The sequence below is a fragment of the Canis aureus genome, chromosome 3, assembly GCF_053574225.1.
Source record: "Canis aureus isolate CA01 chromosome 3, VMU_Caureus_v.1.0, whole genome shotgun sequence".
Classification (NCBI taxonomy): domain Eukaryota; kingdom Metazoa; phylum Chordata; class Mammalia; order Carnivora; family Canidae; genus Canis; species Canis aureus.
This window is the reverse complement of record NC_135613.1, coordinates 54,412,062-54,440,040: the sequence shown is the minus strand read 5'-3', so window position 1 is coordinate 54,440,040 and position 27,979 is coordinate 54,412,062. Positions and strand designations below refer to the sequence as shown.

The 27,979-nt window shown below is 40.7% G+C and overlaps 1 protein-coding gene and 1 long non-coding RNA gene across 3 annotated transcripts in view; one reads left to right on the top strand and one right to left on the bottom strand.

Moving 5' to 3' along the window:
* The window catches only part of LOC144310932 (uncharacterized), a 32,812-nt gene extending 8,164 nt beyond the window's left edge, over positions 1 to 24,648 (top strand). Inside the window, exons 2-4 of the long non-coding RNA XR_013376596.1 lie at positions 14,930 to 15,032; positions 20,474 to 20,796; positions 22,284 to 24,648. This is a non-coding gene — a long non-coding RNA (uncharacterized LOC144310932). The remainder of the gene's footprint in view (positions 1 to 14,929; positions 15,033 to 20,473; positions 20,797 to 22,283) is intronic.
* On the bottom strand, positions 444 to 27,948 carry LOC144310929 (myosin-8). 2 transcript variants are annotated; one of them, XM_077892638.1, is made up of 38 exons: positions 27,712 to 27,948; positions 26,904 to 27,047; positions 26,662 to 26,818; positions 24,044 to 24,071; positions 23,835 to 23,949; positions 23,659 to 23,751; positions 23,466 to 23,529; positions 22,509 to 22,607; positions 22,314 to 22,417; positions 22,008 to 22,146; positions 20,722 to 20,840; positions 20,483 to 20,674; positions 19,213 to 19,383; positions 17,630 to 17,939; positions 17,452 to 17,519; positions 15,750 to 15,837; positions 15,550 to 15,667; positions 15,056 to 15,179; positions 14,823 to 14,959; positions 13,071 to 13,326; positions 10,497 to 10,739; positions 10,231 to 10,407; positions 10,001 to 10,146; positions 9,829 to 9,919; positions 9,350 to 9,739; positions 8,799 to 8,925; positions 8,330 to 8,448; positions 8,006 to 8,202; positions 6,751 to 6,934; positions 6,498 to 6,663; positions 6,274 to 6,398; positions 5,088 to 5,396; positions 4,207 to 4,410; positions 3,057 to 3,182; positions 2,796 to 2,966; positions 2,492 to 2,596; positions 1,836 to 1,931; positions 444 to 709 (listed from the first exon to the last, which is right to left on the bottom strand). In XM_077892638.1, exons 1-38 carry the CDS (start codon positions 27,919 to 27,921, stop codon positions 560 to 562), a joined length of 5,862 nt encoding a protein of 1,953 aa, XP_077748764.1. In that variant the 5' UTR covers positions 27,922 to 27,948; the 3' UTR covers positions 444 to 559. The 2 variants fall into 2 exon arrangements, with proteins under 2 accessions (XP_077748764.1, XP_077748763.1); XM_077892637.1 differs by having other exon boundaries at positions 20,483 to 20,632.
* Positions 27,949 to 27,979: the final 31 nt, after the last annotated feature.

Genomic DNA, 27,979 nt, shown 5'->3' with positions numbered 1-27,979 from the left:
GCCTGCTTCTCCCTCTGCCTGTGTCTCTGCCTCTCTCTCTCTCTCTTTCTCTCTCTCTCTCTGTCTCTTATGAATAAATAAATAAATAAAATCTTTAAAACAAACAAACAAACAAAAAAAACAGTGCCTAGCACAGAGTAGATGCTCAATAACTACTTGTGAAGTGGATCAGTCAATGGACCCTGTCTAGAGAGGCAGCCTTAGGGAATGTCTTCCTTAATAATTTATAATGATCTAGAGAGAGTTAATAAATTCAAGTCCAGCAAAAGATACTTGTATGTGTATATGGGGAGTAGTAGGGGTGGGAAAGGGGATGCTGGGTGGTGATGGAGATACAAAATATTGAATGCTTGGCAAAGCCATATGTAGTATAAAAAATAGCTAGGTGAGAACTATACTTGAGAGTAAATAATTTGCAAATGAAAAAATGAGTTTGCTTTAATTTATAAGTTTACTAGAGTTTTTATTTATTCAGCATTAAGAGAAAAATAAACAAGTGGCCTAGAATAGCACATTCTGTGCATTTCTTCAGCCCCTTGGCAGCATCAGGCAGATGTGTTCACTCCGCACTGATTTTCGTGTGAACCTCTCGGCTCTTCACCCGCAACTTGTTGACCTGGGACTCGGCAATGTCAGCCCGCTCCTCGGCCTCCTCCAGCTCGTGCTGGAGCTTGCGGAATTTAGCAAGATTAGTGTTGGATTGTTCCTCCTAAGAAGTAAGATAAAATTGTGAGAATTAGAGTTTGTGATTACTGTACTTGTCACCAAACAGAATTCCCTCCTCAACTCAGATATATCCTTCTTATGGTCTGCTTGCCATGCCTGACTTCAAATCTGGACAGAATTTGTAACTTCAATTACGTATTTTTTTCATTCTAAAGAATGAAGGAAGAAATACTTCTGAAGTGGAAAGATAACGTTAGTGTGTAAAACCCATGTGTATATGAAATCTGTTTGTGATACATGGACTGGGTCAAAAGGAGGAAGAGAGCCATATGCCCTGAGAGAGTTTAATAAGTAAATGCAAGGTCAAATTTTAACTTTGGGACAACCTCACTTAACCAGTTTTGCCATATATGTTGGTAACTCTGGTAAATGGAGAAAGGGGAAAAGTTGGTCTGGGAAGAAGCATGCAGCTGTTGGTTTTACTTATTACCATTTGAGCCTCTCCTCTCCTTTTCCCTCTCTTAACTTCCTGTCTGTGTAGGCAGTGGGGATAAGAAGCTCTCTTAACTTCCTGTCTGCTTTCTACCTACCACATTGTGTTTAGAAGAATGGGGAACACTCAGGAAAAGGGAAGCTGGAGAATCTTCTAGCATGTTCTTATTTGCCACAGGACGTGTGGAGAGAGGAGCCCCTGCTGACACTGGTAGTGTGTGAATGAGTCAGTTGGGGTAAAGATTTATGTTTGACTCTTGAGAATACTTGATTTTGTGCATTTCTAGAAGGAGAAGAGTATTTATTATGGATTAGAGTTGGGATGGTATATTCTTTGCAGCTATCAAGTAAGGTGGGTTATTTAGAGCTTCGTTTTTTCCCCCCAGTACTCACAAATTGCTTAATAAAAATACCTCCTCTTGAAGTCTTATTCTATAATCAGGATTTGGGCATAAATTCATATTTATAATATGAGTGGTATATTTTATTTTGCTTTTTTTCTCATTGACACATTCTCTTAATACTCTTTCTTTCTTTCTTTCTTTCTTTCTTTCTCTCTCTCTCTCTCTCTCTTTCTTTCTTTCTTTCTTTTTCTTTTTTCTTAATTTCTTTTTTTCTTAACACTTTCTACCCCAAAAGAAGCTTTCTTCTTCTCTGAAGGGCTTAAAGATACTCACAGCCTCCTCAGCTTGTCTCTTGTATGATTTCACCTTCGCCTGTAATTTATCTACCAAGTCCTGCAGCCTGAGGACATTCTTGCGGTCTTCCTCAGTCTGGGGGTTTGAAAAACAATCTGCATTCAGTACAATGAAATGAGCCTCCTACAGGTAGTAAAATAAATCACTTTGGTATGATGGCAGGTGGGCCTGGGGTAAACTTGGTCAATGCTGAGACTTCCTCCATAGTATTAATAGTAGCTATTTTTGCTGAACATCACCATATGTGGGTGCTGTGTTAGGGACTTCTACACATGTTCTGTAATATCACCTCCCTTCTCCCTACATGTTGTTACTCTGTTTTATAGGGAATGAAACTAAGGTTTAGGGTATTAAGTAATTTACCCAAGTTCAAAAATTAAGAGAGGCCAAATTAGAACTAATATTCAGTTTATCTGACTTTAAAACCTATGTCCTTTTCTCTGGTATTGCTGTTTTCAAAGGCCTCCATGCTTTTCCTAGCTTAGGAAAGGGTCTCTGATAAACAGTTCTATCATTTGCCCTCGTATTATATATCAAGTTCACGTGGATCTGACTGTGAGTACCACATAGTTACCAGATTGTCAGTTTCCCTTTGGGCAGGAAGTCTGGATATTCTAAAAAGCTATTCCCCTTACCTGGTAGGTGAGTTCTTTTACTCTTCTCTCGTGTTTCCGCAAACCTTTAACAGCCTCAGCATTACGTTTCTGCTCACTTTCAACCTCTCCTTCAAGCTCATGTACCTACAACCAAGAAAGATACGTATGCAGCCCATCTTGGGGGCTATTAATTAGTCAGGACCTGCTGAAGATACTGAGTGGATGTCCTCAGCCTCAGGACGAAGATGGGCATCAATATGTAGGGAAAGAGAGAGAGAGACATAGGGGGAGTCCCCTTAGCCCCTTCCCAGATTCCGAAAGATTGAGAGATTGAGAGACCCACCCTGGCCTCCAGTTTCTGGATCTGCTTCTTCCCACCCTTCAGGGCCAGCTGCTCAGCCTCATCCAGACGATGCTGCAGGTCCTTCACTGTCTGCTCCATGTTCTTCTTCATCCGCTCCAGGTGGGCACTGGTGTCCTGCTCCTTCTTCAGCTCCTCGGCCATCATGGCCGCCTGATTAGTAAATACACCAGGACAATAAGGAAATCTAGTAATGGCAGGTAACACACGTGTATCAGTAAAACAAGTGCTTATCTTGCTCACATCTGTGATGGCCTTCTTGGCCTTCTCTTCTGCATTACGTGATTCTTGAATGACTTCCTCCACTTCACTCTGGAGTTGTGAAACATCATTTTCCAATTTTTTCTTGGTGTTGATCAGGCTGGTATTCTGTTAAAAATAGTCCATGGGAATTTCAAAGACTTGCTATTTGCCAATGTGGGCTTTTATAGATGTCTTACTTGTTGGCTTGTGCAGGGGACCTAATGGCAAGTTTACTATTCAGCTTTAAATATTTGTTCAGTGCAAAATATTAATCATTTGAAAAGTTGGAACATGCCTCTCCCTACCCCGGTCCCCTTGTCTGTCTAATTTTTGCATAAGGACTTGGGAGTTTTAAGAATGCCTATATTAATTACTCTTTCAATTATATTTCAGTCAGACCTTACTAATATTCTATTCTTAAAAGGTTGGAAATAATAGAAAACAATGAATTCTTTTTGTGAGTGCCTGGCATTGGGAGTTTTTTAGTTAGAAAGGATCTATTCTCTGTTAACTTTTATAGTTTGCCCCCTGGGGGAATACTGAATTAGTTTTATGAAAACATTTTATTTAAATTCTAACCCAATGGTTCTCAGAGGGAATCAACACTGCTGTAATAGGTATTTGGAAATATTTGTAGGTAGATATTTTTGCTTGTGAAAATGACTACCCGGTGCTACTGCATTTAATGTCCAGGCACATCAACAGTGTCCTGCAGGACACAAGGACAGTAAGCACAATACTAAACGCAGAAGGACTCCTGACGAGAAACACTACATGGCACATTTTTGGATTTTGGAGTTAACAGATTATGTTTATTCAAGTTTATTCTACATCATGGTTTTCAAAATAATCTAAAGAGTCAAACCCAGTTTTAAATAAAATGTTCTCCTTTTTCTTGGTAGAAAATCTGAGGAACACATAACCAAAATATCGCCTACAATCCTATCATTCCAGGATAACTGCAGTTAGTATTTTAGAGCATATCCCCCATCCTTTTTTAAAATATACACATTTTGTATTAAAATGGAGTATTTCCCCGCTATTTTCCAGTATAATTATACACATAATTATTAAATGGAATATTTCCCTGTTAGGTAATGGATCCATCACTTAACCGTACACCAACATTTGTTTGATGCGAAGGTCTTACCTGGGTGTGGAGGAGCTGGACGCGCTCACTGGCATCTAGGAGCTCCTGCTCTGCAGTTTTCCTGCTCCTCTCTGTCTGCTCCAGAGTGGCCCTCAGCTCCTCGATCTCAGCCTGCAGCAGGTTGGCTCTGCGCTCCACCATGGCCAACTGCTCCTTCAGGTCCTCCTGGCCTCGGAGAGCATCATCCAGGTGGAGCTGAGTGTCCTGTCAAGTTAACAAAAAAAAAAAAAAAAAGCCATAGACACTCTGAAGAGGATGTGAACATCCGTGGAGGTGAACTGGAAGAAGGTACTGGTGCCAGGAGCAGGAAATGACTGGCCTGTCATTTGAATTAGTGTGAAAATGGTGATGTCACTGGCTTAGGTGAGCAAGGATGATCAGGAGACAGATTGTCATTCTATTTATGCCATTAACTGGTTATTTTTTTCATGTGTGAGTAACCAGTGGCTGTCATTTATAGACTGTTTTCCATATGCTCCCCCCAGTACTTGACATCTGTTATCTCATTTGGTTCTCACAGGAACCCTATGAGGTGAGTAGTTTCATTCTTATTTTGTAGAAGCAGCAGCAGAGGTTCTGAGAGGTTAACTCATTTGCCTAAAATCAGGCAGCCAGTAAGTAACACAACTAAGGCTCCACTTCAGGCTTATTGGTACCAAAGTCTTGTACTTTCTTTCATATCAAAGCTTATCTTGGGGCTTCTGTTTTTTATATAGCATTTCTGTAAAAATATATTCTGTGCACATTTAATTTAGCTGTTTCCATACTGTGAGCTGGATAATTTGTTAAAAGAAAAAACTAGATTGTTTAGCACAAAGATACTTTGCTGAATGGAGAACAGATCACTTGCCTGACTTAGCTATTTATGTGGACCTGTTTACCTTCAGGATGCCTTGGGTGTTCCTGTAGTTCCTCAAACTCTCTGCAGCCAAGCGGTTGGCATGATTAAGCTGGATTTCCATCTCATTGAGGTCTCCCTCCATCTTCTTCTTGACTCTCAGAGCATCATTCCTGCTCCTGATCTCAGCATCGAGGGTGCTCTGCATCGACTCCATGACCCTGATGTGGTTTCTCTTCAGCTGGTCAATTTCTTCATCCTTCTCTGCAATTTTCCTGTCGACTTCAGACTTGACTTGGTTCAGCTCTAGCTGGATGCGCAGAATCTTTCCCTCTTCATGTTCAAGAGATGCCTTAACAAAACAGTGATCAGTTAATGATGGAAAATAACTTGAATATTTGGAGTATATTCCCTTGTGAGCTGAACTCTTACATCAATTTGTCTGATTTTATAAATTTCAATACAACAGTTCCAGGAACTGCTAGGTAAATTCATTTTTTTGTTTGTGTATTCAGTCATAGATCATACAGGGCAGTTCTGTAATAAAGGTGCTTTATAGAGTATGAAGTGCTATATAAATATTATTTATGTGAGTACTAACAAAACTTACAGTTAAACTCGTACTAAACATGAACTCTTAATCTGTTTTTTACATTAAAATGTGTAGGAATTCTCAGTTTTAAAACATTTTTCTGATTATAAAATGTATGTTCACTGTAGGACATAGAGCAATATATAAAAACAAAGAAAAACCTCCTATTGTGCCCCCCACCCAATGATAATCATTTTAATGTGGTACATTGTTTCTAGTCTTTTTTCCTACTTATATATATTTTTGGGTGATGAAATTATAGTGTATATTCAAATGTGTCTTCACTTTAAAAATTAATATCTACCATAAATATTTCTCTATATTAATTATATTTAACGGTTGTATACAATTGCATCATAATGAATGTTCCCTAGTTTGCTTCATCTTGTTCTTGGATTAGACATCTTTATGCTTAACGATTTACCTCTATTGAAGGTAATTTTCTTGAGAGAGATTCTTACGGAAGTGGTGGGTCATAGTATTACTTTTTAAGGCTTTTGATAACTATTGCCAAATTGTCCTTCATAAAGCTATACGAGTTCATATTTCCACCAGCTCTATAATAATGGGTCCATTGCTCACTTTGAGTATTTTCACCTATGTCTTTGAATTTTCCTCACAACCTGGTAATACGTACTTCTGCTTCCTCTAAGGCAGCCTGAATGTCACATTTCTCTTGTTCCACTTGCTTCTTTATTTTCTCCAATTCATGGATTTGCTTCCCTCCCTCAGCAATCTGCTCAGTGAGGTCAGAAATCTCCTCTGTGGGTGAACAGACAAGAGAGTAGTAGTCAGACTGAGGTAACAGGGAACCTAACTGCCAGCTCTTGCCAGGGCCGTTGGAAGTTCAAGAGCACTCACGCTGCAAGTTCTTGTTCTCTCTCTTTAGGGTTTCCACTTGATCTAGGGATTCCTCATAGGCATTCTTGACCTTGAACAGCTCAGTGCTGAGAGTGCGAGCCTCCTTCTGGGAGGCCTCCAGTTCAGCCTGAGTTTCCTCATACTTCTGTTTCCACTCCGCCAGAACCTGAAAAGCAGCAGATTGTCAGCTGCTGCAAGGAGAAAGGGAAACCACATAAAACATTGATGAAGTTTATTAAGTAGGCCTGGGCACCTTGTCAAAGTTCCTCTGCTTTTTGTCAAGAGCGGCGCAGGCAGCGTTAGATCTCTCCACATCCAGCATGAGGTCCTCCACCTCATTTTGGAGCCGCTGCTTTGTCTTCTCCAGGGAAGCACATTTGGCGTTCACAGCTTCTACGTGCTCCTCAGCTTCCTGCAGACGCTGGGCCAGCTTCTTCCTGAAACGTTAGCCAGGCAGTTATGGAGAGTGGTTTAGAACAGGGACAAGAGATAACACCCTAGGCCCCTTTGACAGTCCTGCTTCTACAATGGCAGGTAACATATCGTTACCCAAACTGTGGCATCCAGAACTGCTTTCTTGATTGGTCCTGTATGAAAAGGTCCAAAGTGGTGAGCACCTGGATTCAGTTCTTTGAGGCTGCTGTTAGTGCTCCATTGTATGTGTCTTACTACATAAGTAATTCAGGGTTTTCAGGACTTCTGATTGAGTATGGTTGCAGAAAATGATTATCCAGGACAATTTTGCTGATTGGTGTAAATGTCTTCTCTCATTCCAGAAAGGATATGAGGCTAACTAGGTATTTTATTGGGCAAAAATGTACTGAGACTATTTATTTGCTTTCTTAGACTTTCTATTTCATTTATGTACTTTTTCCCTAGAGAAAACCAGGGAAAGTTTCTTTAGAAACTTTGTGACAAAAAGCAGGTGAAGCATGGTGATTCCTTCTGAGTCACCTATATTCTTCATTTCCCCATCATGTGCCAATTCTGCATCTTCAAGGTATAGGAAAGCCTTTAGCCCTGAAGCCCAAGAAGATCTACTTGAAGGTCCTCTTTGATCTATACTTGATCTATCAGACTAAGATTTATTTTATTTAGACCAGCCCTGGACATTATGTACAGTTTAGTGGCCTCCAGCATGAGGTTGGAGAGCTGTGTCTTCCTATTGTAGGACTGAAGAAGGTGGTCTCTGGAGTCAGAATATCTGGTTCTAATCCTAGCCATACTGTGTATTAATCATGTGCCCTTGGGTTGGTTGGTTAACCTCTCAAATCCTGTTCCCTTGTTTGAACATAGGGATAAAACATGATGTTGCTATGAAAACTAAATGAGCTAATGGGTATATATAATACTTGACACATAGTGTCCTCTCAGTAAATTTAGCGTGTGCTGTTGCTGTTGCTGTTGTTACCATCAACAACATCATCATCATAGTGTTCAGGAGAGCTGCTGAGTTGTGCAGCTAGGAAACCATGTTCTTTTCCTCCCTCAGCGTTTGCAGCACGTACTTGGCCTCCTCCAACTCCTCGGTGCGCTGGATGGCGTCCGTCTCATATTTGGTCCTCCACTGGGCCACCTCGCTGTTGGCCTTGGACAGCGCCCTCTGCAGCTCAGCCTTGCCCTCCTGCTCCTCCTCATACTGTTCCCGCAGCAGGTCACAGTCATGGCGGGAGGACTGCAGGGCGTGGGCCAGGGCGTTCTTGGCCTGCAGGAGGACTAGTTTCGTGACTTAAATTCATTTATTTAGTGATACATAATTTACATACCCGGAGTAGAATCTGAATGGACATGTTTAGATTTGCTCAGCCAAGATGATCTTTGGTAAAACTCACTTTAGTTTCTTCCTCCAGCTGACGTTTCAGCTCCTCAATCTGCTGCGTAGATGCTTGTTTGCTTCTTGAAAGCTGAGAGACTAAAGCATCTTTTTCATCTAATTGTCGGGAATATTCACCTAAGAATAATAGAAGTAAATGAATTGGTTAACAGCATAAAAATAAGCTTAAGCTTTCATACCTGTGTATACCTATACATTTATTTATATATCAAATATATACTTTATCTGCTTGTAGATAGGAGTTTAGAACTGATTAGTACTGGCAGTAAAAAGCACAGATAGCACAGGAGTGTAGCAAGTAAACTATCCTGCCAATTCTTGCTTTGTATTCTTTTTGACCTGCTCAGCAGATTCTAACAATTCGTTTATTCCTCTGTAAAATGGGAGAGAGTATTGCTGTTTCTTCAGAACCCCTGGAATCACTTTTATCTAGCATGCAGTTTCAGAGTCCAGGGAAAAGTCCCCACCTGCTTCTGTCTGCAGACGCGCTCTCTGAGCTGTCAGGTCGTTGATCAGCCGTTGCTGCTCCTCTTCCTTGGTCTTAAGTTCACTTACCTGATCTTCTAGAGTGCGACACATCTTTTCAAGGTTCCCCTACAGGACATGTAGCAGTGAAAGATGAGACATTGAATGCAGTAAAAAACAAACAAAAACATTAAAACTTGATTCTTCAGGTATATTTAGAGTGAATAAACTCAGGTGTGAGTGGAAAGTTATGGCTCCAACTTGATGGGACAGGCTAGGATTCAAGCATCGTGAGTATGGAATATCCCTGAAGTGACCATTGTTAGAGCCCATTCATTTTTTTCCCGTGATATTGACACTTGATTAAAGGGGATTTGAAATAGTCTTAATAGGTCATAAGCAAGCACTAACAAAACTGACATAGAATGGAATATATTAGAATAGGAAATACTAGATTAGTGCTATAAACTGATAGCAAACAATGTTTAGTGACAGAACAATGAATGTTCTATCAGGTTATTAATTACCATCATTTAGAGATGGTATTGGGTACCTTGGCTTTGGAAATGGTCTCTGCATTACTGGCAAGGTCATCGATCTCCATCTTCATCTCACTCTTCTCCTTCTCCAGCTTCTGCTTGACCCTCTGCAGGTTGTCTATCTGCTCCCCAAGCTCAGCCACGCTGTCTGCATGCTTCTTTCTCAGTGTAGCCGCTGTGGCTTCGTGCTGCAGGGTGGCCTCCTCCAGGTCCCTGCGCATCTTCTGGAACTCGGCCTCCCGCTTCTTGTTCATCTCAATCTGGGCAGATGTGGCCCCGCCAGCTTCTTCCAGGCGCTCGCTGATCTCCTCCAGTTCCCGGGAGAGGTCAGAGCGCTGCTTCTCTGCTTTGGCCCTGGAGGCGCGCTCTGCCTCGATTTCCTCCTCCAGCTCCTCGATGCGGGCCTGGGAGTGACACATGCACAGTAACATAAACTCATCTCAAGCTCAGGGCTTTTGGCGTACAGAGAAAAAATGAAGGGGAGGTGGTTCACCTGCAGCTCTTTGATCTTCTTCTGTAGTTGAATTTCTATTGCTTGCTCATCTTCAATTTTGCTTAGCAGATTGCTGATTTCAAATTCTTTCCTTTAGACAGAAGAACAAGACATATTAGTACTCCTGAATTGAAAGATGGTATCACATGGAATTTTTTTCTGGAGTGCCTACTTTTTGAGTTTCTCATCAAGTTGCTGCTTGTCATTTTCGGCATCCATTGTGGATTCTTGGGCCAATTTTAGGTCTCCCTCTAGTTTCCTCTTTGCCCTTTCTAGATCCATTCGAAGTTTCCTTTCTTGCTCTAGAGACCCTTCAAGCTAATGAGAAAGGAAAACGTATTAAATACTGAAAGTGTATTTAAAAAAAAAATCCTTCCAGTGTATAATCAGAAACACACTTACATCATCCACTTGCTGCTCTAGCTTGGTTTTAGCTTTGGTCAGGGTGTTGACTTTGTCTTCTTCTGCCTGCAGGTCATCCAGGGTCTGCTGGTGGGCCTCTTGGAGGGCCTTCTTCTCCTTGGTCAGCTTTGCAATGGTTTCATCCAGGCCTGCCATCTCTTCTGTGAGGTTTTTTACCTTGAAAAATTAAAGAAATGATACCTGCTCTAAAGCAGCTTAGTAGGGGGGCAGAATCTCTCTGTGGTGGAACAGAATATGTTTCATACCTTGTTCTCTGTGGCATGCTTCTCCTTTTCGACCTTGGCCAGGGTCAGCTCAAGGTCGTCAATATCTTTCTTGAGCTCTGAACACTCATCTTCCAGTTTCCTCTTCTTGGCTGTCAGCTCAGCATTGATCTCCTCCTCATCCTCTGCTCTCTCAGTCACCTCCTTGATCTTGGCCTCCAGCTGGATTTTGTTTTTAATCAGTTGTTCACACCTTTCCTCTGCATCAGCCAAGGCGTCAGCTTCCTGTGGAGAGAGATTCATTAAGGTCTTTAGAGAACTTGTTACAATTTTGAACTTCGTCTTTGCACAATATAGTAGTGTTTGCTGAATGCTGGTAACTTCTTCAGTATGAATATAAATTAAACTTAATTGAACATTATTACATGGCCTGGAGAAATGGAGCTAATTAAAAGCGAGACTATAGATTTAGAAACAAATTAATGTGAAAAATGATTGGTTTGAAGCAGTTGACTACAAAGTAGTGTCTAGAGGAGTGATAGGCCACGGGAAGCCTGAGTTCTTGTCTCAGTATTTCCTCCATATGGATGAACATAGGCAAATGACTTTATTCCTTTATTCTCAATTTTCTCATGTAGTTGAGGAGGTGGGAATAAACGATTGCTAGGAACATTTCAGCTGCAATATTCAAAGATTTTGATTTAGATTGGTTGGATTTGGTTTTGATCATTCCCTGTTCACCTCAAGCAACTAGTTGTTAGACTGAATTTTAAAAAGGAAAAGAAAAAGAACTTAAATAATTTTATGCCTGTGAATACATTTCCATGCACATTTGTTATATGCTTGCAACCTTCCTGATAGTCCATAGCAGTGCTGTAACTGTCCACAGTTTTCATTTCCATCTTAAGGATCACCTGTTAGTCTCAACATGAATTTTAGAATATGCAAGAACATATAATTTTAAGGCATTACATAGCTCCATAGAGTTTTTATGAGTGACTGAAAAACTCAAATAAAAATCAGCTCAGCCTTATTAGAGTACTCTGGCCTGGGGAATTTCTTTAACTTCTCACTCAGTGTTTTGCTCATAGCTTATGTGTTTTAAATGCTTAAACGGATGATAATAGGGAACTTCCCATGGTTCCTTTGCTTTTATTTTTAATAGTGATGCATTCATAAATGTTCTCTCCCTGACCGATGGTAAGAACTATGAAGAGGCTGTTGGTCATGTGTTTTAGGGAAAATACAGCCTTCATGTAAGTGAAAGTATCAGAAGGGAAAGTTGATAGCTTAAAATTTTGGGGAAAACTATTCTTTTCACAGGTTTCTTTATGACACTGGTGGGCTTCTGGACCATAGAAATGGGCAATTATGCTTGGCCAGAACACTGGTCCAAACTATCCCCTATCCTGATTACAGCTCCTTCCTGAGCCAAGTAAACAGAAGCCTTAAGAACTGGGAAGAATCACAGAGGGAACTTGGCTCTACCTCACACCCTGGTTGCTTAGTTCATGTAACTGCAAACAGATTTACTGAGCTAAATCTCAGGGGTTAGGCATGGAGAGAAATAAGAATAAGGGGCACCTGCACCCCAGTGTTTATAGCAACAGTGTCCACAATAGCCAAACTATGGAAAGAGCCCAGATGTCCTTCAATGGATAAATGGATAAAGAAGATTGTGTGTGTGTGTGTGTGTGTGTGTGTGTGTGTATACACTCAATGGAATATTACTTAGCCATCAGATAGGATGAATCTTGTCATTTACATCGATGTGGATAGATAGAACTGGAAGGTATTATGCTGAGTGAAATATGTCAATCAGAGAAAGACATTTATTATATGGTTTCACTCATGTGGAATATAAAAAACAGTGCAGAGGATCATGGGGGAAGGGAGAGAAAAATAAAACAGGACAAAATCAGAAAGGGAAACAAACCAGAGACTCTTAATCATAGGAAACAAAGGGTTGCTGGAGGGGAGGTTGGTGGGGGGGATGGGTAAATTGGGTGACAGGCGTTAAGGAGAGCATGTGATGTAATGAGCATTGTCAAATCCAAGTTGCTGTGCATGGCTGTCAGGGCTCTCTGTATTCCCCAGCTCATCTGCCATTCCCAACCACAAAGCCTTTTCCAGCCAGGCTAAACAATTTGCTTATCACAAATAATTCACAACTGATAAATTATTGGACACTACCTCTGAAACTAATGATGTACTATATGTTAGCTAATTGAATTTAAAAAATAATGGCTTTTCTTTAATTTCAAAACAATCTCATAGACTTGTGTTCGGAGACTAAGACAATCCTTGTAAGGCTGAGATGAAGTAGTCGAGGCAAATGGGTGCGATATCTGACTGAGATCTGGGGCATGGCATTTAAATTCTTCCTCATGGTTGCTAGATTTGTGATACTGTTGAATATGTTCTTCAGTCCTCCCTTTTCCATTTGTAATTTGGAAATCTTTGTGTGTATCTTCCTCATAGGACTACTGAAAGATGAGTGAAATCCTTAAAAAAGTAACTTGAGATTTTCTTTTTTAAGACAAGGCTATTTGTAAATCCAAAGTGCATATGCCTTCCAGAAATGCTTCAGTAACATGCAACATTCAGAATACTCACAGATTGAACCTGGAGCTGCAGGTCATTTTTCTCTTTTAAGAGAGTGACCATTTTTTCCTCCAGTTCCTTCCTTTTCGCCTCTGACTTGGCAAGCTCATCTTTGGTTTTCTGAAACTCTTCCTTCATGGTGGCCATCTCCTTCTCGGTCTCTGCGCTCTTGAGAAGGGGTTTGATCTTGAAGAAGAGCCTCATCCAGGGCCAGTGCTTGACGTTCATGAAGGCACGTATATTGTACTGGATGCAGAAAAGGGCTTCTCTGAAATGACGTAAAAATATCAGTGTAGATCCATCCATTAGGGGCAGTGTTATTGTCACTTTTTATTTTACATGCAGGTTCCCCTTGTGATGATCCCAGGTGTAAATGATCAATCAGATTTTGTATATGCTAAATGCAGGCTTTATATAGACACAGACACACTCAAACTAGTGCTCAGTGTAATCGTGTTTCTAATGTGTACTGCTCATGTTGAATAATTGTGTTCTCACGACCCTGGCACACTAGCAAAGGAGCAGACTTGAGAGCAGGAATACTTTGCACATATGAACAACACATACCAATTTAAGATCATTTGAGCTATTATAATACTAGTGATTTGGGAGTGGATGTGGCAGTTGTGAATTGGTTGTGCCGCTGGGCCATTGGCCTATGGAGTGAGCTGTGAGTTGACACTGGGTGCTTTCAAAGTTGCCTCATCTGAGGAACTTAGGATTTAGCACGTCTTTCTTGAAGCCTTTCCTCTTATTTTGATTATCACTGAAGTCTCCACTCAAAAACTTTTGTTAGCTTCTTCAGATAATACACTGGCTTTTCTCAGATTCTTTCAAATGTCTCATTCTTATATGCTTAATTAGATTGTTAGTATCCGCAAGCAATTTAACATACATTGAGCATGCAGATTTGTTTCATTTAAATACAAGTTTTAAATAGTAATAAAATATACCCCTTCTGTAAACTGTAGCACTAGACTAGCAAGGTTTGACTATCTTGTAGCAATCTGTAATGCCCTTTCAAGCTTATTAAAATGTAAATTCTATTTCTGTATAGGTCCAAATTACAAGAACCATGACTCTGAGAATGCAAATACCATGACACAAACCATAATGTAGACACATGGGAAGGACTTGGGAACACTTATAATGCAAATCCAAATAAGCACAGAGAAGCAAAATGAATGCAAAATATGTGTGTTTGGTGTTGGGGGCAGGGAATGCAGTAGTGCTGGGTAGATACAGCTGAATGAGGCTCATTGGAAAAAGGAGAAGTGCAAGTTCTGAATTGGTAAATAGGTAAATTAGAATGAGGAGAAAGGCTGGGGCAAACATGGAAACAGGAGATAAGCAAATTGTTTAGCCTAGCTGGAAAAGGCTGTATGATTGGGAATGACAGATGAGCTGGGGAATACAGAGACCCCAGACAGCCACGCACAGCAACTTGGATTTGACATAAGAGGCTGAGTGGGGGAGGGGTATGGGGGTGGGTGGGTAGGGGTCCTCAGACTGAGATATAGCATGATGAAAATCGTGCTTATTGCAAATTATTCAGGTAGCTCTATGCGAGGTGCTTGGACCAGGAGAAATTGAAGGGAGTCCAAGTGTGAGGGTTTAAGCAAAGGCAGATATATTGTAGGAGTGAGTTCTGAACTGCACAAGAAGCATTTATTAGCCACAAAATGAGAGTTAATAAATGAGAAAGGCTGAGTGATAGTCCCAAAGGACTCTCTTTACTAAGCAGATGATCTGCATGGTTGTTACCTCCTTTGCAACATCTTCTGATATTCTACCCTCATTAGGAATCCCCTGCAGACAGCTTGGGTTCTTGTTATAATTTGGGACAACTTTTCATCTCTCATTTCTTCTAGAAGACCCAGAAGGCCAGCTTTGAAGAAAACCTGGAGAAAAGGAGAATCATTAGTCTTCTTCGTGGTACAGGAGATACAGAAATAGCAGAAGGGTATGGATCAGGTAGGAATAAATGGCAGCTATACCTTGGTATGTCCAAATTTATATTGGGTGTGATCAATATCAATAGAGGCAAGAAGTTTCTCAGAAGCCTTCTTGCTGTCGATGAACTGTCCTTCTGGGATAGCACTTGCATTTAAAACTTTGTATCTGTTCAGTCAAACAAAGAAAAGAATGATTAGGGAAGTATGATTATATGGGGAAACCAAATGACCCAAAAAGGAAGTATCAACAAAGATGTGAGAAAAAAAGTAAAAGTAGAAAATCCAGCTGTCCTATAAGTTCAAATAGTAAAACAATGTGATTTTTCTGTAGTCTAATGCACACCTTCTTCCTGTTTGTAAGAAATACCATCTCTTCCAAACTGTTATCCTGTCCTGTTGCCACAAGACTTTATCATCTGACTTCTTAATTTTACAATTTACTAAGCAGGGGGCATGAAATACAATGAACAAAAGACAACAATTAAGATGATAAAGTGTTCACAGCATTCAGTGAAATACAGCAAAGAGTGACTGGCCTTTGTTTAAAATCCCCATAAAGGATCCTGCTTGGGAACCCCTTCCTGCAGATGCGGATCCCTTCCAGCACACCGTTACACCGCAGCTGATGCAGGACAAGTTCATGCTCCATGGCCCCTAAGAGGAAGAATACACATCCCTTTTTTCATGGTCTAAAGCAAACATCCTGGTGCTTGTTTGGGTATCAGAAGTGTCTTACCTGGTGTTTTGGTTTCATTGGGGATGATGCACCGTACAAAGTGGGGGTGAGTGCTCCTCAGATTGGTCATCAGTTTATTTAAATTTTCCTAGAAAACCAGACAGAAGGGACTTGATGAGAAAGTTTTATCTTGGATTGCTTTTTTTAAATTATTTGGTGTGAACCTAGACACTCGCTTAACTGTTAGGGATAAGCCTGTGAGGCTTCAGTTGGTCTGTATTTTTAAGGTCTCCAGAATTCTAGCCTGACAAATAACCACAAGGCCAAAGTGCTGAGAAGAAATATAGCTCTCCAGGGTATTCATTTATAACACCTAGGATCTAATCTATAAACAAACTGCGAATCCCTTATCCTTGATGCACAGGAATTGTTTTCGACTGGGAATCAGACAAAAGACTGTGGTCTCATTCTGCCACTATGGAGCTGCTTGACTCTGTAAAATTCTCTTCGTCTCTCTGGGCTTTAATTCGAAAAGAGTTGAGATTACCTCTAAAACCTCTTCCATCTATCTCAGTGCTAGTAATTTTCACAGTAGTTTACATTGGGAACCTAGGTTAGTGCTTGTCCTGCCTTTGCCATTCCTTCCTCAAGTTTATTATTATCCCTGGGACCTGTCTTCTTGTTTTATACTGTTTTTGTTTTGCTTTGTTTTGTTTTTAAGAATCTAAAATCATGAGACCGTATAATCTTGTGTAGGTGGATATTGGGTGCCTGAGAATGATTCACAGCCTGAAGCATCTTGGGAGGGGTGTTATTCCAGAAAGAGTAATTGTTTATGACTGATTATGATGTTTTATTCAACTATAGAAAACTCACATGTAAATATTTCTTAATATTTTGTAGGTATACTCTTTGAGAGAAGACAAAGTTGCTTTGTTTTCTTTCATATCTCAGTTAATTATTAAGAGAGAGAATAAGTGCTGTGAGCTTCTAATCTTGAAGATGTGTGCAAGGATAAGTTGATGAAGCAAGAGTCTACTTGGTGAGATGATGCAGATTGGTAGTGAGAAAGGAAAAGAACAGGCCAGTTTACCTGTTTCAGTGATGGGTTATAGCCTTTAGTTTTAAAAGGAATGAGACTTAGCTATACAGATTCTGACAAAGCAGCCCTGAGTCCAGACATTTCACATACTTCCCTTTGGAAGAGTCTGTTTTTAAGCTACCTAACAAAATCACATTATTTGTAGTAAAATTATTTGTTATTTTAATTTTAAGAGATATTTTCTAGATTAATCATCCACATAAATTACCACCTTGATGTTAGATGATTTTCAGTCATTACAAAAAATTAAATCCACCTCAGAGGACCAACATGTGATGGAAGGATGTGCTAAATAGTGTGTCTCTGGTTCACTGTCAAAGAGGAACTCAGGATCATTCTCCAAGGGCAGCATTAGTGGAATAAAGAGAACATCTTTCCTTAGGGACAACTTTGAAGTTCAGCTATGCTTCTTTGAAAATTAGCCTGATTACCATAGTAAGAAAGCTTCTGAGGATATTTTGTCATTCCTGAACACATCAGTGATCATAATGAGGAATAATGGGTAGAGCATCTGACCCTGTAAGAGAAGCATTGCATTGGCTCTACAATGATAAGAGTGAATATTTGAACATTCCATTCCCTCTTAATTTATTCTAAACCCTATAATTATGACAATTTATAGAAACTGAATAGAGTTTTTGGGTGAAATTTGTACTTTACCCTGAAAAGGGCTGATACAGTCTGGAACGAAGAACCCTTCTTCTTAGCACCTTTCTTTGCGCCACTGTCTGAGGTAGAAAGAAAAACCCATCAATTAGAATAGAATCCTAGAGGCTGTGATGTTATATGAACATTTTGTGGGAATGGGCTTGATTTAGATTAAGAGCACAGAGAGTACCTGCTTCAGCACTAGCGTAAGTGGAAAAGAGACTGGCCAGAGTCTTCATTGCAGACTTCTGGTACAGCCCGACCACCGTGTCATTTAGGGGGTCCTTGTTCTTGTCAAGCCAGCCACCAATGTTGTAGTCCACGGTGCCTGCATAGTGGATCAGCGAGAAGTGTGCCTCAGCCTTGCCTTTGACCACTTTGGGCTTCTGGAAGTTGGCAGACTTGCCCAGGTGCTGGTCATAGAGCTTGTTCTTGAAGGAGGTGTCTGTGGCCTTGGGGAACATGCACTCCTCTTCCAGGATGGAAAAGATGCCCAGTGGCTGGATTCAGAAACGTGGACATTAGTGTCAACCTATCTTTCTGAAAAGATGGAGATGTGGTGGCTGTATCTGACTGAATTACTAGAACTGCCAAGTAAAATATGTATATAAAATAAACTAGGGTCATAGCTCACAAAAAAAACCCTTTTATCATCACTGGAGTGACTTTTCCACCATTCCTTGTCCTATTCAATCCATAGCAACATTTTCAGTTAAAAGAATAGCAGAGTACAAACTCCAAATGTCAGCATAGCATGTGTGGGCAGTTTGTTAAAATGTTCTATATTTTCACGCATTTTGCCTATTTAATGAATTAATCTATTGTCACTGTTTTATTTTGTTTTGAAGAGGATTTACGGGCTTAACCTGATGTTTATATGTGGTAATTTTATAATAAAAATAATCTTAACCTTATTTTTAAAACATTTTCTGTATTTAATCTCCTTAAAGGTAGATTATGGAAAAGCATAAGCAATTAGACTTCTTGACTTCCAAAAAGATTATCTTTCATATAGGTCCTAGCTGGATTATATGTGTACTAATTTTTATATAGAAAAAAAGACTTGTGGGATCCCTGGGTGGCGCAGCGGTTTAGCGCCTGCCTTTGGCCCAGGGCACGATCCTCGAGACCCAGGATCGAATCCCACGTCGGGCTCCCGGTGCATGGAGCCTGCTTCTCCCTCTGCCTGTGTCTCTGCCTCTCTCTCTCTCTCTCTCTCTCTCTGTGACTATCATAAATAAATAAATATCATAAAAAAAAAAGAAAGAACGACCTTTAAAAAAAAAAAAAAAAGAAAAAAAGACTTGTTTATGTTGTTGACGTCTTGGATCTTAATGGAGATAGATTCAAAACTAGTGAGGTAGTTCTGGTGGAGCAAATCATCTCAAGTTTTAAAATCAGGTTTGAATTGCTGTTAGAACAAAACATTAGGACAGAATGAAATTAAAAGCTCTGCTTCTTCTTATGTAGAAGAGGAAGTTCTAAACAGTAATTCTGTTTGTTCTGATACCCCTCCAGGGTGACAGTGATACTTTCTAGAATTGCTTCAGACACTTGGGAAAGTTATCCTTGCAATTTGCCTTTCTTTAGAAGTCAAATGGACGTCAAATGAGCCTGTGCAGCTCAGTCAGTTATGTGTCTGACTCCTGATTTCAGCTCAGGTCTTGATCTCAGGATCATGAGTACAAGCCCCACATTGGGCTCCACACTGGGCATGGAGCCTACTTAAAACACAACACAACAAAACAAAAGAAATCAAAGAGTCAAACAGACCTTCTCAATAAGCTCAATGCAGGCAGCTAGGTCCATCCCGAAGTCGATGAAGGTCCACTCAATACCCTCCTTCTTATACTCCTCCTGCTCCAGCACGAACATGTGGTGGTTGAAAAATTGTTGCAGTTTCTCATTGGTGAAGTTGATGCACAGCTGCTCCAGGCTGTTGAACTGCATAAAATGAAATCTTCAACGTTAAATGGATTTTTTAGCAGTAAAATTGATTACTGAAAAATTCTGTTATTGAAAAAATGGAATACAGTAATGAAATAAAATTTAAACTAATTATTGTTCTTTTAGAAGTACCAAGGGAAAAAAATGATCATTTTTGACAACAGCGTTTATCATGAATTCTGGGCATTATTTAAAGGCACTGGTGGCAGTTATACAGCAACACTTCTGGTAGAATCTACCTCCTTCCCAGCTCTAGACTGCATAAGCAATAACATATATTAAAAGTACAATCATAGTCCCATGAGTTATAGTTTAAATTTAAGGGTGAAAGTATTTTATTGGAAAGCTTCACTTTTTTTACCATCCCATTCTTCCAATTCAGGATAAAGTTCACATTTTCACTTTTGGCTGTCTCCTTATAAGGAAAGCTTATCCTAAGACCTTTTAGTTGATGTGAAAATGGAATAATAGGCAAATTTTTCTCCTCTTCATATCAGACATTTGGCAAATTCCCTTTGCCAGGTCTGTGAAAGTAGAGACCAGATGTGGTGTAGTAATTGATGATCTGAAAGAGTCTTTGTAATAACTTACACCCGCATTTTACACATGATGCAGGCTGATGGCCTGGAGGTGAAATAGTAGGTGTCAGATGGACCTGGAACAGGAGAGACTATGACCTTTCTGTGTGCTTCTCCTCCATGGGAGATGCCCTAAGCATCTGGGTTCCTGTCCTGGCTTTGCCTTAAATGGCTGTGCCTTAAATGGCTCTTTAGCAAGTTTTGATTTTCCTGCATCTCTGTTTCTCCACATGTAATTAGTAGTAGTATTAGTTACCCTTGAGTGAGTTGTTTCAAGGATTAGATGAGGTAACATTTCAAAGTGCATAGTGTAGTGCCAGAAATACACTGACACTTCCACAAATGCCCGTTATGGTTATCATTACATTTCTGTTATTGCCTAGGTATTTGGGAGGTAACTCCTGTTCTGGGTGCAGTGTTGGAGGAAGCAATGTGGATTTGTACATGTATAGGAATACCTGTATATCAGAATCCACTCTGTTTTTTTCTCTCTTTTTATTAATATGAAGACAACTCACATCAAAGATCTCAAAGCCAGCGATGTCCAGGACCCCGATGAAGTACTGCCTGGGCTGCTTGGTGTCCAGCTGCTGGTTGATGCGGGTGACCATCCACAGGAACATCTTCTCATAGACGGCCTTGGCCAGAGCGCCCACCGCATTGTACACCTTCATGGACAGAGTGGTGATTGTTGACGTACCAAAGACATGCTGAGAAGGCCTAGGATGTGTGTCATTCATTGAGGTCGTGCACTCACCTGCTGCACAGTCTGGCCTTTGGTGACATACTCGTTGCCGACCTTGACCCTGGGGTAGCAGAGGGCTTTGAGCAGGTCAGCAGAGTTCAGGTTCTGGAGGTAGGCTGCCTTGTCAGCGACTGCAGAGACACAATTTAAGAAATGTTTAATGGTGGAAATCCCTTTTAACCTAATTTTCTATTTTTCTCCAATCCATTTTCTTTATTATTTAAATAAGTTTTAAGTAATTCTATAGAAAGTCAGATGAGGTTCCCTGTGCATTAGAGCACGTACTTGCTAATAAATGGTCACTTATGCTGGCCTTTGGAGACTTATTGCTAGTAGTTTATGAGAAATTCATCAACAATTAACATATGTCCAGTGTTTATGATGACACTTTATGTAAGACAAAAGCCACAGTGCCTGCTCTTAAGGCAGACACATTAGGTGTGGTTGGAAGGAAAAGATAAATCTTAATATTTGCTGTTATAGAGAGATAAAGGTCTGAATATTTAGATCCTTATTTCAGTTTTGCTCCTCCCAATTTAGATACTAAATTTCAATGTGGATACTAAATATTACTGTGTCCCCCCTACAGAGTCTCTTTCTGAAATTCTGCTAAGGACTGTAATATAAATGTCAGGAACCACAGTAACTGTTGAAAAGTTTAGAGGAGGGAGAGAATATGTCAAGCTGGGGTGGTTGGGAAAGGCTTCAAGGAGCAGATAACTTTAGCTTCCTTGGTAGGTCCTATATGTTCCACATATGGAATACATGATTTTTCTTTCTCAGTTCTTATTTTATCTGACTGCCTAGAGTGCCTACGGGTTCATATGTAGACAACGCACACATGCGCACAGATGTCTAGGGACATCCTTCACCCTCAGCTCTGTGTTGGGCAGATCCTGTATCTCCAGCCACTAGTTTACTGAGCTACTGTGGAAATAGCTAATATGCCAAGTAGTCTTTCGTACTTAGCCACCATTGCCATGGCAGAGCAGGAGTGCTATGCCATCTCTCTCTCTCTCTCTCTCTCTCTCTCTCTCTCTCATCTGGCCCTAGTTGTGCTTTTTTAGATATATTTTTATAAGTGCCTATTAGGTCATTTTAACTTATTTGGGTTGTTTAAAAATGATGGAGGTTTGGAGACACGAGGGAGAAAAAGGAGTGAGGAAAATGTGCAGTGTGTAAATATGTATATGCCCTTCAGAAGTTCAGCTATAATGGAGATGTGAGTTTAGTATAGGCTTCTCTCTCTTTTTTTTTTTTTCCTGCTGTATTCTCCAGAAGGAGATTCATCTGGTAACCTTCGGTGCCATCTGGCTCAGCCTGCTCCTCCCGCTGCTTCTGCTTGAACTTCATGTTCCCATAATGCATCACGGCCCCCGTGAGCTTGTAGATGGAGACTTTCTCTTCAGGAGTGAAGCCCAGGATGTCAATGGCACTCTGCCAGGAGACATGACAGGACAAAGGTTTAGGGCAGAAGAGATTAATTTATTTTAAAGAATTTATACTGTATCCTATACTGACTGTGTCCACCTACAGTGGGCTGTTCCCACACATAACAAATTTTTTTTTTACAGTGTGTGTATGTGTATGTGTATGTGACTTACATCTGTAGCCATCAGCTCCTCTTGGTCATCAATGCTGGGGACTGTGATCTCCCCTTGGCTGACGAAGGCATAGTCATATGGATTGGTGGTGATCAGGAGCATTTCTGAGTGCATATAATTCAAGGTATACATTTTATATTAGAAGTTGTTAACAAAAATATTAATGTTCATCTGTGAATTTAAGTTCTTTCTTACCAATCAGATCTGGCTTCTTATTGGAAGTGATCTGATAAAAAATATGGTAGCTTCTTTCTGCCTTCAGCTGGAAAGTAACTCTAGACTTTTCTAGAAGATCTGAAAATAGAAATAGGTATTAAATTAGGGGAAAAATGCTGCTGAAAATAAATACATATATATTTTTGGGTGGGTGGGGAGATTGGGGAGGTTACAGAGGCTAAGGAAGATGGGGAGAGAATCTTAAGCAAGTTCCACACCCAGTGTGGAGCCTGATGCTGGTCTCAATCTCACAACCCTGAGGTCATGATCTGAGCTGAAATCAAGAGTCAGATGCTGAACTGACTGAGCCACCTAGGTGTCCTAATGTTGCTGAAATATTAAGTGAACCTCAGTGTTTTTGCTAAAACTGTGAGCATTACGTTAGACTCCGATGAGATTTCTCCCTAATGATTGGTCATCTTGGTGCTGCATACTGGAATTCCAAATACTTACAGCAACTACCCAAGTTCCTCACCACCTGAGAGCAGAGACTGAAGCCCGTCTGATCTAGTAAAAGTAAACTTTTAATAGGGGGGTCCTGTGACCCTGTATTATAATCGATCTGTAATATCTTCTCCTTCCTCATGTTATCTGAGACTTCATGGTGAGTGGCTATTTAGAAACACCTAACAAAGCTCAAATGAAGAGCAAATCTCAGAGATGTATTGTAAACCTATAGGTAACTCATAGGAACCCAGAAGTAACCCTAGCGTGTCTCTTGGAAAAAAATATCAAAGTTACTTCTGTGGCAGGAATCTCAGGAATGTATTCCAGAACCATCAATCTGCGGAGGTCGACAGAGCATTTCGATAAGTCTGGCATTACCTTATGGGCAATACTGGCAGCAGGCTCAGAGCATACCAGGTGTTCCTGAATAGCTCTGCAAATGAAATAATTTTTCTCTCTGTTTTGATTTTCGGTGGACCTGTTACTTACATGTTTCAATATCTGCAGAAGCCAGTTTCCCTGTGGTACCAAAGTGGATTCTAATGAATTTACCCTTGAAAAGAGAAATATTATTAAGTATTAAAAAGTTGAAGCACACAGAAAGATGCAATTGAAATAATTCAGACACGCTATCTCTGGCATGTAAGGGCTGAGAAGATCCTTCTGTGACCAGGAGACTTACAAAGCGAGAGGAGTTGTCATTCCTCACAGTCTTGGCATTGCCAAAGGCCTCCAGTAGGGGGTTGGCACTGATGATCTGATCTTCAAGGGTCCCCTGCAAAGGCAAGAGCAGTCCTTACCTCTGGGGCTCCAGACTTTCTGAGAGCCTGAGAGTCTTGAGTCTGACCCCAAACTCACCTGCATCTTGCCAGAAGTAGCTTCTTCCTTCTTCTTCTCTCCAGTGACCGCAATTGTTGCAAAGTACTGGATGACACGCTTGGTGTTCACGGTCTTCCCGGCACCAGATTCTCCTCTGTCAGAGAAGAGAAGAGATCAAAACGACTGCAGCTCACATTGTCCATATCTATGACAATCACCACAAATCAGATAAGGGAATAATCACGTACGTGATCAGGATGGACTGGTTCTCACGATCTGTGGAAGAGAAATCAAGACCCCCAGTCAAAAAAAGAAAGAACATTCAATATAAAGATTATTGAATCCATTTAGATCAAACACAGCTGTTCTTCTGACATTCTGAAGACGTCACCTATGATTTTGGTTTGGTGGTTAGTCCCCAAGGAGCACTTGGCTCTTGGAGCAAAATTTGTGAAAATGAGAGGCAAGCTATCATCTGTTTCCTTTTGTATCTTATTCAAGACTTTGTGATGAGAAATTTTAAACAGGTATCACAGAGAGACAATTACAGAGAGCCCCCCATGTCCCCATCCTACAGTTTCAACAATTGTTATCACTTGGCCAATTTTATATCCTCTATACTCCTTCCTGTCCCGTTCTCCCTGGATTTTTTTAAATATTTTTTTATTTATTTAGTCATGAGAAACAGAGAGAGAGAGATAAAGAGAGAAAGGCAGAGACACAGGCAGAGGGAGAAGCAGGCTCCATGCAGGGAGCCCAATGTGGAACTGGATCCCAGGTCTCCAGGATCAGGCCCTGGGCTGAAGGCAGTGCTAAACCGCTGAGCCTCCCGGGCTGCCCTCTCCCTGGATTATTTTAATTTTTATTTATTTATTTATTTATGATAGTCACAGAGAGAGAGAGAGAGAGAGGCAGAGACACAGACAGAGGGAGAAGCAGGCTCCATGCACCGGGAGCCCGATGTGGGATTCGATCCTGGGTCTCCAGGATCGCGCCCTGGGCCAAAGGCAGGCGCCAAACCACTGCGCCACCCAGGGTTCCCTCCCTGGATTATTTTAAAGAAAATCCCAAGCATTTTATAATTTCATTTATCAATACTTCAGTAAGAATGATAGAATTTTGAAGTCATGAGGAATCTTAGAAATTACTGAGGCCAAACTCTTTCAATTAACAAACAGATAAAGAAGCTAGGACCCAGAGAGGAATCAGTGACTTTTTGAATAATATATAGCTTGTTAAGGTCAAATATATTCAGGTCTTCTGATTTCTACTTTCTATATTTTTCTGCTACCTAGCCTCCTGCCAGGTCTTGATAGGACTAATATGACTGCTGGTAACACTAAATAGGGAAGGGATCTGGAATTGTGAATGTGTTCAGTTAGTCTTCTGTTCCTTTTAACTTGATGTACATTTCTAAATGATAAAAACAGACGTTGTCACTAGTTATATGACTGATAACATTGGATTTATGCCAATTTTCTGATATGTTAGATCTCCAATTCTATTTGAATAAATTCTCATATCTAAAAATACTGGAGAAATAGATACAAATCTGGATGTTATTTTGATGTAGGTGTAGACTTTAGAGAACTTCAGAGTTCTCTTCAGAGCAGTGGACACAGATTTTAGAAGACACTCAAATTGATTTTTTTTTCTAGTAGCAGAAAAACTATGAGATCATATCACATCTCATGGGAGCACCAGTAAGAGAACAATGTTTTAGTCTCTTTTGGCAATGCCAAAATAACATTAACCAGGTCAAATGCTGCAGTTTTGTGTGGTTTTATGTAGAAGTCATGTTTGGGAGCCCTAAGTAACTGTGAATTTGGAGCAGCCCCAAAGCTTGGGGATGGGAAACCTTGGTAGGGGCAGCGGTATACATAACAGGGTAAGTGCAGCTGCTGAGTCTTAAACCCTCCGAAATGAGCCAGCCTTTGGATCATTTCTGGAAGGTAGCTAGCTTCTGCTAACAACCAAAGAACAGTTTACTAGCATGAAATCCTCATAGAATTGCTGGCCAATTTGTAATGGAAGATTCCTATTTTATTCCTTTCTCTTCTCCCTTCTTCAACAGATGATTTAAAAACAAGGGCAGCAGAACAAGCAAATGAAAACTAAAAAAGAACAAAACCCTTTCAGTTTCCAAAACTCTATGGAACAACAGGAAACTCTGGAGTTTAAAATATCTCCAAAGGCACTACATTTGGTGTGTGAAGATAAAAGGTTTTAATGCCATATTTGGGCCTATAATGCGTATCAAAGCTGTTTATGCTTTGATAAGACAGGAATAAAAGAGTTTGATATAATTTCAAAAATATTTTCAGAGGAAGAGATATTTTTATTTTCTTCCATTCTAGTAGGAAGAAACTTCAGAATCATCAGGAGGAAAGTGGTAGCTCTTTATTTACACGGGTTATACCCTAAAGGCTGTCAGTTTGTTTAAAGATAAGAATTCACAAAGCTTTCTAGCTGTAGCTGGTAACTGTGTTCCTTGATCGCTGTGGATGTGCTTATTTTAAAATCATTGATTGGAACTTTTCTCCTGTTGAAATCAGAAATTACAACCTGTGGGAAAGCAGCAGATGTGTTTACAGAGGTCTATTAATTGTTTCCGCCTGGGTTCTGCTTACTAACTGGTTAGCTTGGGCAGGTAGGTCAGTGAACTCAGCCAGCTTCCCTTTACTCTCTCTAACATGGGGATGACTGCTGTGAAGAATATATGATACTGTAGTTCTTGGAAGTTCCTTGAAAACAGTGAAGCCCCATGCGGCTACAATGTATTATTATAATCAGAGCCCAGACAGTCTGTTTGTTTGTTAAGGATTCTGTTTCCACATTTCTGTGAATAGTTGTGTCACTCACTCACCGGTCAGCATGAACTGATAGGCATTGTCAGAGATGGAGAAGATGTGGGGCGGGGCCTCTTGGCGCTTCTTGCCTCGGTAGGCGGCCACCACCTCGGGGTTGTACACCGGCAGCCACTTGTAGGGGTTGACGGTGACGCAGAAGAGGCCCGAGTAGGTCTGAGAAAACCAGAGAGTGCAACATGTGGATCTTGTCTTTACTCAGAGAGAGAGACAGAATAAGGACATCCTGAAAGGCACTCACATAGATCATCCAGGCTGCATAACGCTCTTTGAGGTTGTACAGCACTCCAGGCTCGTGCAGGTGTGTCATCATGGCCATGTCCTCGATCTTGTCATATTTCGGAGGGTTCATGGGGAAGACTTGGTCCTCTCTGACAGTCAGAGTCTGGCAAGTAAAGCAAGAGACCACTTCATATAAATGGTGGGACGTGGGGTTGGTTTGTCTATTTGCTTTGTTTATAAGACTATCATTACAGACACTTTCCATTATATTATTCAGTATTCTTTAAACAAAGGCATGAAATTATATTTGTTTCAGAGTCTGATGCTAAGAAAATACGTCTCCTATGACAAACTAGAATACTACGTTTTTTAAAAGATTTTTATTTCTTCCCACGTCCCCCTGTCGCAGGTTTATCAGTTTATATTTTTTTATTCTTATTTTAATAGGCTGAATTTTTAATTTTTCCTGGCTGTTCATTACGGGAAATTACTAATACATTATTTAGCTAAGAAATTAACAATAGTTTCCTGACCAGAGAAGCTGGCTTCTATTTCCCCCAAGTTTGGGGGTTTAGAGTGGGAAGTGGGAGTGAGGGATATGGTGGCAGCTAACTCTAGTGTGTTGAAGTCCTGTGAGCTTCTGGGAAGGGGGGACCTGAGGTTACCACTGGGAACCTCCTTTGCTGTGCAAACTGGGTGTCCGTAATGGACCAGAAGGGTGTCTATAGTGGCAGGAGACCTAGAGCTTCCCAGCAAGTAGAGCTTCACCTCCAAGTGAGGAGACCCAGAAAGACAGCCGGGAGCATTTCCTCTCTTTGTTTACTTACTGCTCCACCTTCTGTCTTCACAGTTACTTTCCCTCCTTCCTTGCTCTGTATGGTGCTCTTCACGTAGGAGGCTTTGGGCTCCGCGACAAAGACGGATGTTTTAGCATCGAAGGGCTTATTTTGGGCCTCGATCCGCTCCTTTTCGGATTTTCGGAGGAAGGGAGCGGCTTCGCCAAAAACCGCCATCTCAGCGTCTGAACTCGCGCTCATGGCTGCGGTTTCTTTAGCAGAGGATTCTGCCTTGGGGAAGAAATGGGGCAGAGGGAGA